The sequence below is a fragment of the Gossypium arboreum genome, chromosome 6, assembly GCF_025698485.1.
Source record: "Gossypium arboreum isolate Shixiya-1 chromosome 6, ASM2569848v2, whole genome shotgun sequence".
In the NCBI taxonomy this organism is placed as follows: Eukaryota; Viridiplantae; Streptophyta; class Magnoliopsida; order Malvales; family Malvaceae; genus Gossypium; species Gossypium arboreum.
In genome coordinates, this window is record NC_069075.1 from 11,806,160 (window position 1) to 11,822,871 (window position 16,712).

At 32.1% G+C, this 16,712-nt stretch overlaps 1 protein-coding gene across 1 annotated transcript; it reads right to left on the bottom strand.

Annotated features, from left to right (window-relative positions):
• Nucleotides 1–10,948: 10,948 nt before the first annotated feature.
• Nucleotides 10,949–14,252, bottom strand: LOC108485613 (serine/threonine/tyrosine-protein kinase HT1-like). The gene is made up of 3 exons (XM_017789472.2): nucleotides 13,237–14,252; nucleotides 12,348–12,803; nucleotides 10,949–11,633 (listed from the first exon to the last, which is right to left on the bottom strand). The coding sequence occupies exons 1-3, from the start codon at nucleotides 13,648–13,650 to the stop codon at nucleotides 11,388–11,390; spliced, it is 1,116 nt and encodes a 371-aa protein (XP_017644961.1). The 5' UTR covers nucleotides 13,651–14,252; the 3' UTR covers nucleotides 10,949–11,387.
• Between the last annotated feature and the right edge of the window lie 2,460 nt (nucleotides 14,253–16,712).

Below are 16,712 nucleotides of genomic sequence, written 5' to 3' on the forward strand. Positions count from 1 at the left end.
CACATTTATTGAATAAGCCATTTTATATCCTTTGTTTCGTTCCATGTCCAGCGTAGATTGAGAAAACGAGAAACCACTTTTATGAAACATTTAATTTAATATCACTATTTACACTCTAATGTTCAAAGAAAGAATCTCATGATTTCTCAATTTAACAGCAAACATTAGCTTTGAAAATATCATGCTCAAATTCTTAAATTACATCTTTCATTTCAACAGTAACCATGTCACATTTTAAAAATTGGGTTAGTGAAACCAAAAGTGATCATATTCTGTTTTTAATTAAAGTTGTGAAAGTTTTGTTAAGTTAATTAGTCGGTTGTAGTGGCTAAGTGTTAGTTATGTGTGCTTAAAGTCTTATGTTTTAAACCTTTCTTTTGAATTTTTTTTTTTGTTAATTTTGTCTCAACCCCTATCTTTGAACATATAGCTTGTATATTATTTTTGCTCAATTGATGATACAATGAGTATGTTGGTTTAGTGGTAAGGTGTTAACTTACCCTTTAATCCTATGTTTGAATCTTTGTCTGTGCAAAGTTAAAATTATTTTTATTTTGAACTCTAAGGAAAATCTAATAAGGATAGGTAATCATATTTGTGGGAGTTAGTGGGAATATGGGTGGTTTAATTGAAAATCTTTTTTGAAAACTATTCCACAAAACTCTCCCACTTGTTTTGTAACAGCCTAATTTTCAGTGGTGTCAGGAACAGTGATTCGAGATCACTAAATCCAACGAGTAAGTTTGAAAATTTAGTAATTAATATTTATGAATTAAGAGTGAATTTAAAAATATGGTTGAATTAGAGTATTTTGTGAATTAAAAGAATTTGTTAGGTCAAGTGGGTCAAAAGCGAGGTATTGAGTCCTCAAATTTATAAAACCGAGCCATAAATATTTTTAGAAATATATATGGAGTGTCATTAAGTTAGTATTAAAGTTTCGTTAGAAAATTTTAACGTTTTGATTGTTAATCAATTAAAAAGGACTAAATTGAAAAAGGTGCAAAACTTGTTAAAGTGATCAAATAACTTAAGTGTTAAAAGAGGGAGAACATAAAGGGAAATTAAACCTAAAAGTAGGAAGGTTGGACGTCAAGGGCAAGAAAATCAACAATAAAATAAGGTGAAATAAGGGCAAAATTGGTAATTTTACAAATTAACTAAATAAAATAAAGACTAAATTGAAAAATCTGGAGAAATCACCATTTTTCTTCAGAAAAACGCCATAGGAGGTCTGGAATAAGCTGGTTTTTCATATTTTTGCACCATGTGAGTTCAATTCTTGCTTTTTCTTTGAAATTTTTATGTTTTTGTGACTTTTACAATTAGGTTCAACTATTGAATTCATTAGTTTTTTATTCTATAAGTGAAATTGAAAATTTCCATGGATAAGAGTTGTATGTTTATAATGAAATAACATGGATTTGAAGCTTTTAATTCATTAAATGATGAATTTATTAAGTGATTTTAGTAGAAATTGATTTTTAGGACTTAATTGTGAAAAAAGTTTAGAATTAGGGTTTGATATTGAAATTTTGAATACTAAAGGGTATATAGTGGTTTAGAATTAAGGAATAAAGTGTTAATTGAGAAAAATTTAGCTCAATTGATGGGTTAATTGAGTAGGGACTAAATTGTAAAAATTGTAAAATTTGGGGTAAAAGTGTAATTTCAAAAAAATTGAAGAGCATAAATTATGAAGTGAATTAGAATTGAAATTGATGCTAATAAATGAAAAATTTTATATTTTAGATTAAGAATCTAAAGATAAACGCGGGAAAGAGAAAGTGATGGATTAGTTTCTGAAATTCTACAAACTCTATAAATTGACCCAGGTAAGTTCATATGGTTGAAATATCGTAATTAATTGTTAATTTAGAGATGAAATAATGTATTTTTTTCATATGTTGTTATCGAATTATGATTAATCGCAATAATGTGAAAATCGAATTGAAAGTTCAAATTAGGGGAAACGCAAGGTTGAGTACGTTCAATCAGTGATGAATTGATGGATAAGACCATGGTTAAATCATGACATAGTGTGAAATGTAAGACCATAGTGAAGCTATGGCATTATAGTGCAAAACCATAACTGGGTTATGGCATTGTGAAAGTGAACGTAAGACCATGATTGAATCATGGCAGTTATATGTATGTGCAAGAGTGTAATCACAGCTAAGCTATGACAATGTGATGAACCAGGGTTGAGTATGTTCAATCAGGGTTGAGTACGTTCAATCAGTGATGAATTGACGGATAAGACCATGGTTAAACCATGATAAAGTGTGAAATGTAAGACCATAGTTGAGCTATGGCATTATAGTGCAAAACCATAACTGGGTTATGGCATTGTGAAAGTGAACGTAAGACCATGATTGAATCATGGCATTTATATGTGTGTGCAAGAGTGCAATCATAGCTAAGCTATGGCAATGTGATAAAGTGTGCGATTATGGCAAAGCCACGGTAAAATGTGTGTAAGATAAAAGTGGAATGTGACGTCAAGCTATCGACGTACTCAATTCCGTAAGACGTTCCTTAATTTGATAAGTATTAGTAAGTTTTATTTGAATTTAAGTTTTAGGATTTAATGAGATATTGATGTTGAGCTCAATTAAGTGAATTTATCATTTGAATTTGTGTATGACAGGAAACATTAGTAAAAAACTTATTATTTAAATTGTTATTGTAATTCGGTAAGATTTATGTTTTAAGTCTATGAACTTACTAAGCTTTCATAAGCTTAATTTTGTGTATTAAATGTTCTTTGTAGATTAACAAGAGTTTGGAGGATCGGATCATCACATCGGGTCACACTATCCAGATTTCACAAGTAGATTTTGTGTTACAACTTATGGTTTATATGACATGTATAGGATGGAATTAAACGAAAGTAAACTTGAAATATGATTATGAATGATTTTCATACATATATGTTAGTTTATATGTTTGTATTTATTATTATATAATGGAGGTTAATGAATGAAATAACATAGTAAGTTTATATAAATAAATAGTGCAGTTATAAATTTGGCTTACCATATGAGTTATTGACTTGAATTGGTTGTTGATTTGGAGTATATTGGTATATGAAAGTATTGTATGTACGTTGAATGTGTAAAGGGTGAGAAAAGTGGCCTTAAAATGACCTATTTTTGTCCACACAGGTAGACACACGGGCGTGTGTCTTGACCATGTGTGACACACAATCTGGCATATGGGCATGTGTTTTGGCTGTATATCTTCTGTACCATAAAAATAAGAAACAGAATGTTCAGAATTGAGCAGACAGATAGAGACACGGGCATGTGTCTCAACCTTATGGGTGACACGACCTTGAACATAAGTGTGTTACATGGTCGTGTGAAATCTGCACCTAATTTATGAAAATTATATTAACCACACGGTCTAGCACACAGGCGTGTGACTTCAATTTCTTCATGTTTTATAAGTCAAAGAGTTACACAAGTTATGGACACGGGCGTGTGTAGCCACACAACCTGATTACACGGGGGTGTCCCTAGACCACATGGGTGTGTGGGCACTGTACATAAGAAAAATTTTATAAATTCACGAAAATTTTTTAGAGTTTCCGAATTAGTCCCGATTCGATTTTGCTATTCATATTAGGCTACGAGAGCCCAATTAAAGGACAATATGATTATTTCTGAATGTAAATAGTACTTTTGCATGATTTACTCGAAACTAATCTATAAACTCTGGTAATACTCTAAAACCCTATTTTGATGACGGATACAGGTTAGGGGTATTACATGCTTTTCACGTTCTCACATTCTTCCCTCCCTCTTTCTCTGACGTTCCACTTTTCTTTTTTCTATCAATTTCTTCTTTCTTTTCTTTTTCATCTATTTTCCCCTTTTTGCCTTTTGCTATATTCTATTTGTTATTGTTGTCATTTTTATACCGTAGTTCTTGGAGCAATTGGAAGCGAGATATCCGAAAGAGATTATTCAAATTTAAATCATGGCGTAAGTATTGGGGTTTTTCCGATGTTAAGGTTTGGTTAGTTCTTCGCACTCATATGATGTTTTATCGTGTTATGAACCTCTTTAGTAATCAGACTGGTTTTCTAGGTAAAGTTTGAGAAATGTCTAACCCTCATGCGATCTAAAATCTGTTGGTGGGCTATTGTTCGGTTGGGTAAGTGATTAATGCTTCCGATTGGGGATTGATTTCGTTTGTTGAGTCCAATTATTAACGGTTGTGGCTGAATTTTTTGTTTCGATTTAGTGTTTTGTTACTAAATTAGGTCGTTTAAACCACTGATTTAGGTTATGGAATTGTTACAATGTATTGACATCAAAAAACAGTAAGGTGTGTAATGGAAAACCCAAAAAACAACGAATAGCGAAAAGCCAAAAAGTAGACTGTCAACGCCACATAGTCGTGTGAACCAAACGGTTTAGGTTAATTGGATCGCGTGGGCCACACAGGCTCGCCAGTTGGGTCGTGTAGGCCTATTTTTTGAAAATTTCCATCTAGGCCCGTTTTGATTTGTGAGTTGTAATTAGACTTTCCGTAGCGTCCATACTACTTAGTAAGACTTGCAAACAAGGTAATTGTTAATATCCTTCTGTATGTTATGTGTTTAAGGTATGTGAATTGTATATGTATGATTTGTGTTCTGTCAATTCTGATGGTATGTTTTCATTTTGCAATATTGGGTATGAGTATACGATGTCTGAATCTATTAAATTTATGTATCTTTGGATTTTACTATATGACCATGTATGTGACATTATGACAAAATTTATTTGTTTATGTTGAATTTGTGATACGTCTGTTCTACTAAAGTATGGATTGCCATGCCTTCTAATTTATGATATTGTACGACTGCATGTCTTACATGCTTTTCATTCTGGTTTCGTATATGCATGTTATGTCACATTGTATGGGGTTTAGGATAATATAGAAAGGAGGAAGTTTTGACAGTTTAATGATTTACACTATCTGGTGGTTTATCCACATTTCTGTCTAGCAACTTGTCTGCAAGTATGATGGCTTGACCACATACATTTGTTCTGGTAGCTTGGCTGTAATATAGTGGTTTGACCACATATATTCGATCTGGCAGTTTTAACTACAACTATGGTAACATTGACCACAATTATCTGTTGGTGTGATTGGAATGGGCGAGTTCTAAGAAACTCTATTTGGTGTGTAACAGAGTTGGGTAGGAATTTTTCTGAAAAATATGTATTATGTTTTTTGAAAAGTACTACATTGGCACAAGCATGCATTCCTAGTTTTTCTCAATTGGTTGATATGAGATTTTCTGCGATTCTATAATTTGATTATTATGTTATTTATATTCTCTGTTTAAGTTTAGTTACACACTGAGCTTTATAGCTCACCTTTTATTTTTAACCTTTTAGGTAATCAGCTAATTTAGGATCAGATGGTGTGTGGGAGCTCAAATTGTTTACCGGTTAAATATATAAGTTGGTTTATGTTTTAATTATTTTGGACTGTAAATTTGTTTTGGGCTTTGTTTTTTTCTTTTTACGCTATTTGTTGGATTTTTTTTTTTTTTAATGTTAAACTACAAAATTGTATGATTTTATCAAACTAAAAATTTGATTTTTCGAAATAAAAACTCTAGAAATTTCCACTACAAAAATTAAATAATCACTTAAGTGTTTTTCAGTAAATAATCAAATGGTTTTTAACAAATGTTTACCTTAGTACTGGAAACGATCTACCAACATTAATACTTTTAAAACACACAATTTCAGATTCAGATTCTGGGTTTTAAATAAGTGTTTCTGGACTTTGGTTTTTCTAAACATTTGTGAGAGTTTTGCCAAATTTTATGCTTTCGAAACGCACATTGATTTTGATTAAAACAAAAGCTTTTAAACAAGTTGATGTGATTCCTCGATATCCAGTTATAACTTCTAGGTCAGGCTTGGAGTGTTACAAACCAATTCATTGATGATTACTTGATCATCATATATCGTCGATAATTTGTTCAGTTTTCTTACCTTCCACGCTTCTATGTTTTTGGCACAAGTTTCTCTTATGATTTTGAACGTCAGATTTACTAAAACTCAATCATGTATTTTTCACTTCTTTTAATCGATTTGTATATTATTTCCTTATATTATCAAGTTTATGATAGTCACTGTAACACCCCTTACTCGGTTCGGTCGTCAGACTGAGTTACGAGATGTTACTACTATAATCAAAACTAAAAACATTAAAATAATCATACAATAATCACTCACATCTCAATTGTCATATGATGTCAGTCAAATAGAAATTGAGCTTGTAGAAGCTCTATTGATGACCCGAGCATGAATTAGAACCAAATTATAAAGTTTGGAAAATTTAGACTCCACATCGTGACGAGCCATTCCCAAGTCATGATGTCACTAGACAATGAGTCATGTCACAACGTTAGACCACTTGGCGTTAAGACGTCACAGGCTATTGGCTGACATTGCGACAAAATAATTCCACGTTGCGATGAGGACTCTATTTTTGGTAAAATAAGACCATTTGGTACCTATTTTGTGCCAAGCCAAACCATATGCTCAAATGATGCACATTTGGACATTCAAACCTACACAAAACCAACTTAAATGCATACCAACATATCCAATTAACCAATCACAAAACCATTCAAGCTATCCTGTGTGAAATGGACATTTTATTAAGCTTATCAATCTATGTATTCATCAACTACTTAAGTATAGCTTACCATTCATATTTCATATTCCAATCTTAACCAAATCATAATCAAATATGTCATTTATGCTTTATCCATTACCTAACAACATACTAAAGTGTACATCTGAATACACAACACATTTACCATCAAAGTTAAGCACCATATAAGGTTCAAAACTAACACCATTCAAGATGACATCCAAACATAATAAGGCATATATACAAGTATCACATATTAAAGCACTCTAATATCAACTTTGTTACAAACATGCTTCCTTCATATCTTGAAACATTATCAACTATCTCATAAAATTATGAAACATCTAGCCGTTCCAGAAGTCCAAACCACATTCATGATTCAATACTCCATGTATTAAGGATTCACATATGTGCATGCCATTTCTTATATACATGCCACAAAATCGAATCAAGAACAAATAAAATACTACCGAATCGAAGACTAAATAGTGTGAGGTCTGAGTTGATTCGATCTTCATGTTCCGCAAAATACAACTACAAGATAAGAAAACATGAAAAGGTAAGCATTATATATGCTTAGTAAGCTCATAGGTATTAAAAGATTAAACTTACCTCATTTCATAATTAAACATATCAAAATATCAAGTTTAACTAAGTTTCATGTCACAACATATCACAACTGTAAGGTGAGTATTTCATATACAACCATATAGTCTATAAATTCACTCGTACAATTCAATTCAGTATCATTTCATCAGAACTATCAAATGATACATTATAATAGCATATATGCGAGTGACTACAAAACACCAGTAGACATCAAAATGCTTTAACAGTAGGCACTGAAGTGTTGAGCAGTAGGCACCAAAGTGCGAATCAGTAGGCCCCGAAGTACAAATCAGAAGGCACTATAGTGCAAATCCTGTAAAAATGCACAACTATCCCTATTGGCATGCCAATTGTATCCTATCCTATGTTCATCCGAGTTCGATACACATTTAGAACAACTCTTTACAATTCAATCCTTTCTCACCATTTTATAACATTTTGAACACATTTCAAAATACAATTTATATAACAAAAACTCATGATTTAAACATATTTAATACATTTATAAATATAACTACACCATATGAACTTACCGGGTACAAACAACAACAATAGAAGTGTCAAGGACTAATATGCAATTTTCCCTTTTCCTCGATTATCTACCTGTTGATTCAATTATTGATCTATACGGTGATTCATTTCAAAATATCAATGCAAATTATCTTATAATATTTTATTCAAGCCATATGAAAACTTAATTTCATTTTACATAATTTCCCTAAAGTTTCATATTTTATTCAATTTAATCCCTAAAACTGAAATTATCATATGTTTCACGCTTAAGTTTCATTTTTCAATATGTTTTCAATTTTATACTTCTACATCCTTCTATTATCTACTATTAAAGAAAGTTCATGCTAATTTTAAATTATTTCCATTTTAGTCCGTAAACTCAAAACCAACCAATTTCAATTTACAATTTAGCCCATAAACAAATATAAGCTTACAACCAAGCTATTTAACATCAAAATATTCAAAAATAATCAATGAAAAAATGTTTATTCTTTAACATTTTTACGATTTAATACCCAGGTTAGCTAGATTAAGCTACAACGAACATAAAATTACTAAAAAGGGGCTTTAGAACCACTTACATGCAAGGGCCGAAAGCTTCAATCAAAAAATGGCTATTCCTCCCTCTTTTGAAGTGTTCAAACGGTGAGAGAAAGAAGTAAGGTTGAAGATGACCTTTTTCATTTATTTTTATTATGTTTTACTTAAATTTGAACTTAAAATTTACTTTTGTTTATTATAAAATCAAGCACTTACAGCCCATAATAATGAAAAGGGTATTATTTTTCATTTAAACCCTTGAACCATTTCCAATTAAGCTTTCTAGCTAGAAAAATTCAATAGCAATTATTTTTTATGATTTTTACAATTTAGTTCTTATAACTTAATTAATCACTAATTCGATAAAATTATCTATCCAAAATTCAATTCACCTACATAAAAACCCTGGAAATATTATATTTGCTGGCTTGGTTTATGGAATCTAGGTCCGAATACCTCATTTTTTAAAATCACTAACTTTAGGGTTGAAACACTTGTACTTTAACTAACTATCCAATCACTAAAATTTCTGGACCAAATTTCAATATAACACAATAATAAAATAGTAAATATTAATAATATTTACTTATTATATCATCGAAAAATAGGATTTTAAAATTACCGACACCATTGAAAATCGAGTTGTTATAGTTACTTTCAACTAAGGTGCATCCTTAATCTCTTGTAAGCTCCCCTTCCCTTATTTTTAATTATTGACACTTGTCCTCTTCAATTTTTCTTTGGTTCAACTTTTCACTATCGACTTCAATAATTTTAAGGCCATTTATCTATTTTCGTTCTCCAGGGGTTTGGTCATGAGGTCATTAGTTACACTGACCTTTAAACAATTTGGGCCAAGTTTAATTAAAGAAGCCTATGAATCATCGATCCAATGTTAGTGTATTAAGCTCTCCTTCACCTCCATTAACTGTTTCACTTACCATTGTTTCTTGACAACTATCTCTCCACAGATCATCAAGATCTACTCCTTTATTTATGCATGCCTAATCGTGCTCAATACTATGTGCCCTGTCTTCTTTTTCATTTTCACCACCATAAACACGAACATATTCCTCTACCCTTCTCAATTTCATTTTCCGATCTGTAAAGACATTTCATTCAACGTCAAATAACATTGAAAATATGAATTGGTTAAAATAATTTTTCAAACAGAAAATAACAAATCGATACTACCTCTCCGTATGAATCAATAATATTTAAAAAGTTTTTGTATTTGAGATGCGAAGACTCTCCCACCTTACCCAAGTAGACTTAAATTCATATAATACAAACACATCCATTGTATATCCAATTTCACCATTGCTTAAGAAACATTTTTTTCATTCTATTCACATGAAACTCAATAAGAAATTGCTTGCCAGACGTTTTCAAATTTCTCCCCTTTAAACTTATCTCTCAAGCTATTTTTGCTGTGGCAATCAAATAGTTCTCTAGTCTATGCATAACTTCACACCAATGAAGTCCTTAGCTAATTTCTAATATTTTGATAAAGGATACGCTTATCACATTTTATGAGTGTAGATTTGTTGACAATGTATTTTACGTGTTATCATGTATGAAATATTTTTCAATTTAAATTTTAAATATTTATTTAGAATGAAAATATATCTAAATAAAATTTAATTTAATTTTTTAAAATGAAATTTCTTTAGTCATACATTTATAAAATTTTGTAATATATCAAGACGTGTCAAGTGTAATAATCTGTGTATTATTTTTATTTTAATTCATAATCCTTTATTAAATACGTAAAAATAATATTTTCTTATTTGACTAACTTTTAATATATTCAATCATTCATTTGAAGATGTATGCTTATTTTTCATGCAATTAATGTTAAATTCAAAATAATCCATAATATACTAACAAAAACTTATATTTGAAATACTAAACATTTTATTAAAATAATTGTATATTATTATTTTTATATTACAATATATTTACACATCAATACAAATATAAAATATGGGTTTATAATTAGTTTAATAAGCATTATTTAATAATTTACATTAGTAAGAATTTTATGATTGATTGTAATAAAAATAAATAAAAGGCAGTTGTAAATAAATAGTTTACATTTTATTAAGAATTATTTATTATACATTAATTAAAAAAGTAAATTAAATAAATTTACTTTAATAATGACTTTAATGTTAACGTTAATAAGTAATAAGTTAATTCACAAAAAAATAGAAATAATTAGTCAATATTTAATTAAATAAAATAAATATATTGAGAAATTTTACTTAAACAAAAACTTTATTTTAATAAAAGAATAGATTTTAGAGTTAATGGTTTTATATAATTAATAATATGTCTGAGTTGATATATTTCATTTCATTTATTAACAATTATTTTCATTTAATAAAATATAATTAATAGATTTTTTATGTGAAATTTAAATATTTTATTAAAATTTTAGAAAAAATGAAAGCACCCATAAATGATGAATGATAAGAGGTAGGAGTGTGATGGCCTATGCCCAGAAGATTTGTGCATCTTCAAATATATGAAGCAAAACAAGAGTTGGTAAAATGAGCGATTCGTCTCCAAGGACCAACAACATTTTAGAAGCAATTATAAGAAGAGGGGATTTCCTTGAAAGAAAGTAAAAAAGAATAATTTCTTCAATCTGTAAAACATAATAAACAACAACAGTATCATTTATATACTAATGAACCCCAAGTTAGACCCACCATTCCATAGCTCCTACAATTATGGATTCAATCACAATATCCAACTTTTTACATTATCCTTCTATCTCTTCTATTCTTATTGTTTTTCCCATCATCATCTGTAATTTCTTGGTCAGAAATAAAAACTGGCCAAACCAAGTAGGGAAAACAATAGTAAATAGTGGGTTCAAATCCTAAATCACTTCTAATGATCCACCCACCATGGCTTGGATAATTAAAAGAAAAATGTACAAATTATTATGTAATCTTGACCTTGAAGAGAGAATGACCAAGAAAATTACCTTTTCTTCTTCTTCTTCTTCTTCTTTTTTTTTTTTTTTTATATATATATAAGAGTCAGGCATGTACAGGTATAGATGAGCTCATAGATACACATCCCTTTAACCGTTGGAGGACATTTCGGTTGACAAGTCCGGAGTGGGAAGTTAATGGAAGGCCTTCCTTAACACATTCGTCGTATTTTTCCAAGGCGGAAACAATGTCGCTGAAGTCCGGCCGCTTTGCAGGGTTTGCTGCCCAGCAGCGCTTTATGAGGTGCGCCAGTGCTGGCTGACAACTCTCCGGTAGTGGAGGTCGTTCGTTCTGCCAATAATGTTAAAAGTTAGAAACTGCATCATAATAAGAAAACCATAACAGAGAATGTATGAGCTTGTGTAGCATACATTTACTCCATATATGCCATAGAGGCACTGCATAATAGGCATTGATATGTGCATAGCATATGCATATGTTTCATTGAGGAGTTCGATAATGTAGATACATTGGGAGTAACATAGGTTCTCAGTGAAAGCTCTCGCATTCTGAAAGCAATCAGCAACTTAACAATTGATAGGGTTCATCTCAGCCTGCTGTTATTTACATTTCTCATAGTGCCTAAGGAGGCAACCAATGTAGAAACAGATCGTTGTCTTAAGAAACAAGAATGATTCCATACATGAAATCTATGATACCAGAAGGAGCTACCATGAAAAGTGTGATCATCAATGACTAAATAGTGAAGAAGATGTAATGCAGATCTTTTTCAATTCTTTTCTATAGCATCTCATTGATTCAATAGAGATGAAAGAAAAGGAAAATACTTGAACATAAAAAACCTAAGAAGCAATAAGTTAAATCATCTCAACTCAATCCATAAAACTAGTTGCTTCAGCTGGAAGGATCATTATTTCTCAACTTGGCTCTAAATCTTATGGTGATAAAAACATGGTTTGGAATGAATGAAAGTAAATGCAATAAATCCAGACAGAGTTATCTAAAAGAACTGAAGAAAATTCGAATCTTTCACGGATATCTAACCTTTTCAGCCACAGCAAATGCAGCCTGCACAGGGGTCTTTCCTTGGAAAGGAAGCAAAGCTGTTGTAAGCTCCCATAATACAATCCCAAAGCTGTACACATCGACTTTCCTAGTATAAGGTTTCTCTTTTATCATCTCCGGAGCCATCCAGCGGTAAGTTCCCATGTTTCCTTTAGTTTCTCGGCACTGCGTTTCCAGACATGATGTACCGAAATCCGCCACCTTAACCCGCATTTCATCATTTAGAAGCAGATTATTCGACTTGAGGTCTCTGTGTATCACACCTTGTGAATGAAGATACTCCATTCCACGGGATATGTCTAGTGCTAACCTCAGTATCGTCTCGGTTGATAGCGAGTACGGCTCTTTCTTGTTCAAGTACATCCTCAGAGTCCCTTGTGACATGTATTCTGTGATGATACAGTAGACAGGTGGCTTCTTACAAGCAGCAATAAACTGTAGAAGACACAAACTTTAGCAACAAAAACCTCTACTTTTGATCCATTTAACCAAAGATAAAGAGGAAAGGATTAACCTATCTTCCCCTCATACTATTCTAAAGAAGTAAAAAGAAAAAAAAAAGGTACAACTGCCTATGATATTAACAGCAAAAATAAAAAAATAGATAAGTAAGGATTTGTTAAGTGATCTGCCATCAAGGACCCTATGTTAAGCTTGTAAATATAAAGTACCAATACATTCCCAAAGGCAATGTAAGCTAAGCTAAAGTTGAGACCATCTCTTACATGAGAAAAATTCATTAGAAGTTTATGTTCAAATAAACAACTAGACAAGTTCTAGACTCGGAAATTGAAAGAATCAATCAAGGAATTGTAATCCATTTGATCATCAAAAATCCAGGAAGAAGAACATGTTTGCCAAGTGTTACCTGAACAATATTTGGGTGAAAAAGGCGTGAGAGCAAAGCAACTTCAGACTTGAACTGCTGCTCAAGTTTGGTCCTAGTCTCCTCCTTTTGGTTAGGGATCCTCACCATTTTAACAGCAACAGCTCTCTGCTTGTAAATCCCACGATAAATCCTACTGTGAGCTCCAGAGGCAAATTTGTTACCTATAAACAACTGAGAAAGGTCAGCAGTCCACTCTTCTTGATCCTCCTTTGAAACCTCCCATGTCTCCACGTTCTCAGAGTCTAAAATCATGGACCATGACTCCAAGCTGTCAAATCTCTTCTTTTCCATATTCTCCATATCACTCAAACGTGACCTTGATGAAGAAGGGAGTTGTAAATGTTTGCTCCTTGATTTTCGAAGGCGAAATGCATGGAAACATGAGGTTCCCATTTGAAGATTTTCCAAGGCCTCTTTTTTCTTTCTTGTTTTATCCTCTCTCTTTTTTTATGTTGATACAGTTATGAGGAACCTTTTTTTTTTTTTTCTGGGAAAGTTTTATTCAGTCCAAAAACAAACAATCAAAAGGTATTTTCCTTCTGAATGTGTGCATTGATTTCAGGAAGTGCATGAACTGATTCAAAAACATGGGTTTGGTAGAAGAATGAAAAAGAGGAAATGGTTTTCATGAAAAAGAGTTTTCATTTCCCAAACAACAAGTTTCCATTTTCCCAGAACATTGGAGGAAAGGAAAAAGAAAATTTTCATGGGAGGGCAATGAGATGCATATAAACGACTAACAAGTAGAGAAAGTTAGTATGGGGTTTCATCATTCATGCCATGGTTTTGTTTGGTTTCATGGCAAAATTAAAAAAGAAGCAGCAAATTTCATGGGAAATGCAGATTGTTTCCAGAGAAAAGAAAAGAAAAAGGAGAGAGGTGAAATTTCACGGGGGCGTTGTAGTTTAGCAGCAGAAATATGAATTCAAAGACAGGGTCTTCAGAGGTATCTCGTGAGCCACTGAGTGATGCAGTTTGAAAGCTATGACTTTTGAGAAATATGAAATAAAGAGATAAGAGAAAGCGATTGATTGAAAAGATTTTCTCATATCCCACTTCAATGTTTTTTAACTAAATTTCTAAAAATAATATTCCCTTTAAAAATATTACTTTACTCAATTCTAAATTTAATTAAAATAATAAATCATAATTTTTTCACTCTATATTCTATTGTGTATGCCATTGCTTCATATTCCCCATTAGTTTCCACTATTCATCACTCAAAAGCCATGTAAGTGGCTTTTGCATGTAGCTGGACATGAATGGCTTGTAAGAAAAAGGCAGCTAAACATGAATGTCCACCTGGCACATCCTTTACCTTCTGATCAAAATTGACATGCTGATCCTAGTAATAGGTAATTGCTTCTGATTATAAGCATGCGATTTCCTACTAACAGTTCAATTTACATGATTTTATGGGTTAATTGCATTAAACGTCTTCGAGCTGTTAAACAAATTTTAAATTAGTCATTGAAGTATCAATATTGTATCAATTAGGTTTTCGCGTAAGCTTAATCATCAATGATCTGAGAAAGGGTACATTTAAAATACGAAGACCAAATTGTAAAAATGTATATGCTTATTAAATAATCAACTTATTAGATTTTATGTTTTAAAAAGTAGAAATGATTAATAAAATTTTAAGAAAGATTATTTCTTTTTTTTTTAATGTGTCAGATTCAAATTGTTTATGCATTATGTACATAAACACCAATTGTCATCGTTATCCTTGAGTGTTGAGATACAATTGGCTCTTCTCTTAGTCACAATTTTACTATGGAAGAATTTCGTGTTATGATCATCTAGACTTCTACTTTCATAGAAGTTCTTCTTGATCAAGGATATGCTCTAATTGAGCACATAACTTCGCATCTAACTTATGAAGCTTAACATAAATCCTTAACTTTCATAGATTTTTGTACCCCTAGGATCTGCGTAATAAGCTTATTTTTTTGTTCAAAAATATTACCGAAAACCTCTTTATTCCAAGTTCTCACAACTTCAACAAAGTTTGAGTAGCATTAAAAGTATTATCATGTCTTTCCTAATGCTCCTTAACAAGATCAGTGAAAGAACTATGGGATAACCAACCGAAAAGAACTTAGAAGGACGCGAATTCTTTCCTTTATACACCACTAAATTAATAAAGAGGGGACGATGATCAAACTTTAACTTTGGCAAGTAAGTAACAAGTGTATCTAGAAAAGCCACTTCCCATTTGTCATTGCAAATAGCTCAATCTAGTCTTTCAAAGGTAGCACCCCTATTCCATGGAAACTTAAAGCCAACAAATGTCAAATCTCTCAAAGCATAAACAAAGAAAAAATCTAGAAACCTTTTACACCCCTTTTACTTGACCCACCATTCTTTTCCTTTGCAAACAAAAAATAATTAAAATCACCCACTAAAACTCATGGAATAGAGACATTACTATCAATAACCTTCAAACAATCCCACAAAACATGCCTTTTCACAGCTCGAGGACTGTCATATACCGCAGTGAAAAGGAAAGAGCTGGCGTTATCCGCACTGACATGAAAATTAATAAATTGCGAGTAGTTAAATAAAATCTCTATATTCACTGTATCCTTCCAACACACCCTTATACTTTCAGTTAAATCGTTCACTTCAACTCTATGGAAATTGGGAAAACCAATCTGACTAATCACCTTGTTTGCAGCTTTTCCACTAATCTAAGTTTCAACCAAATTCAAAATAGTAGGGTCATGTTCTCTAGCATATTCCTTAACAATGAAGTGGAATCTAATATTATCCTTTTGTGCAGGTCAAAACATACCCAACAAGGAATTTCGCTACCTTAGGACCATTGTAGTTACGGCCATCGTTCATCGGGGCTTCGATCGCCTGCTCTCTTGTCATTAGGTCACCAACTTCATTGACCTTCCGGCACTGGGCAAGTGTCAACCCCCATACATAGTCTCACGACTTTGCGGAGACTTATGTTTTTGGTAAATAGTTTTCTGGGCCTGGTCACTATGATCCCCTTTATAAGGAAGCACCCCTTCTCTTGAAGTTACGGGGCTATTTTGCCGAGTTCCTTCGAGAGAGTTGTCTTGTACCCTAGGTATTCTCTACCTACCCACCTGTGTAGGTTTCGGGTACAGGTACCCTTTAGTTGAAGGTCGTTCAAGCTTTTCTTGGGAGTATAGCATGTATTTCTTTAGCATCGTAGCGTCTAGTATTTGAACATTAGCTCGGGGCATTTTCTCTACCCCTTCTTACCCTAAAAAAGTAGGGTCACCTTGTGTCCTTGAACCGATAACCATCTTTCAGCTAACCTAGCCTTATCCGTCCCTCGGGACCAACAAGGGGTAGTATAGAAATATTCACCTGTTGTCCATCAACTACATCTTTTAGCCTGATCTTAAGGCTTGACTCACCCTCCGTGGACGAACCTTGCAGAGAAACCATTGGGTTTTCTGGGCATTGGATTC

Coding starts and splice junctions, on each gene's coding strand:
- LOC108485613 (XM_017789472.2), bottom strand. CDS start 13,650: ATGGGAACCTCATGTTTCCATGCATTTCGCCTTCGAAAATCAAGGAGC. Junction 12,804..13,236: donor TTCACCCAAATATTGTTCAG/GTAACACTTGGC, acceptor TGTCTTCTACAG/TTTATTGCTGCTTGTAAGAA. Junction 11,634..12,347: donor CATTTGCTGTGGCTGAAAAG/GTTAGATATCCG, acceptor CATTATTGGCAG/AACGAACGACCTCCACTACC.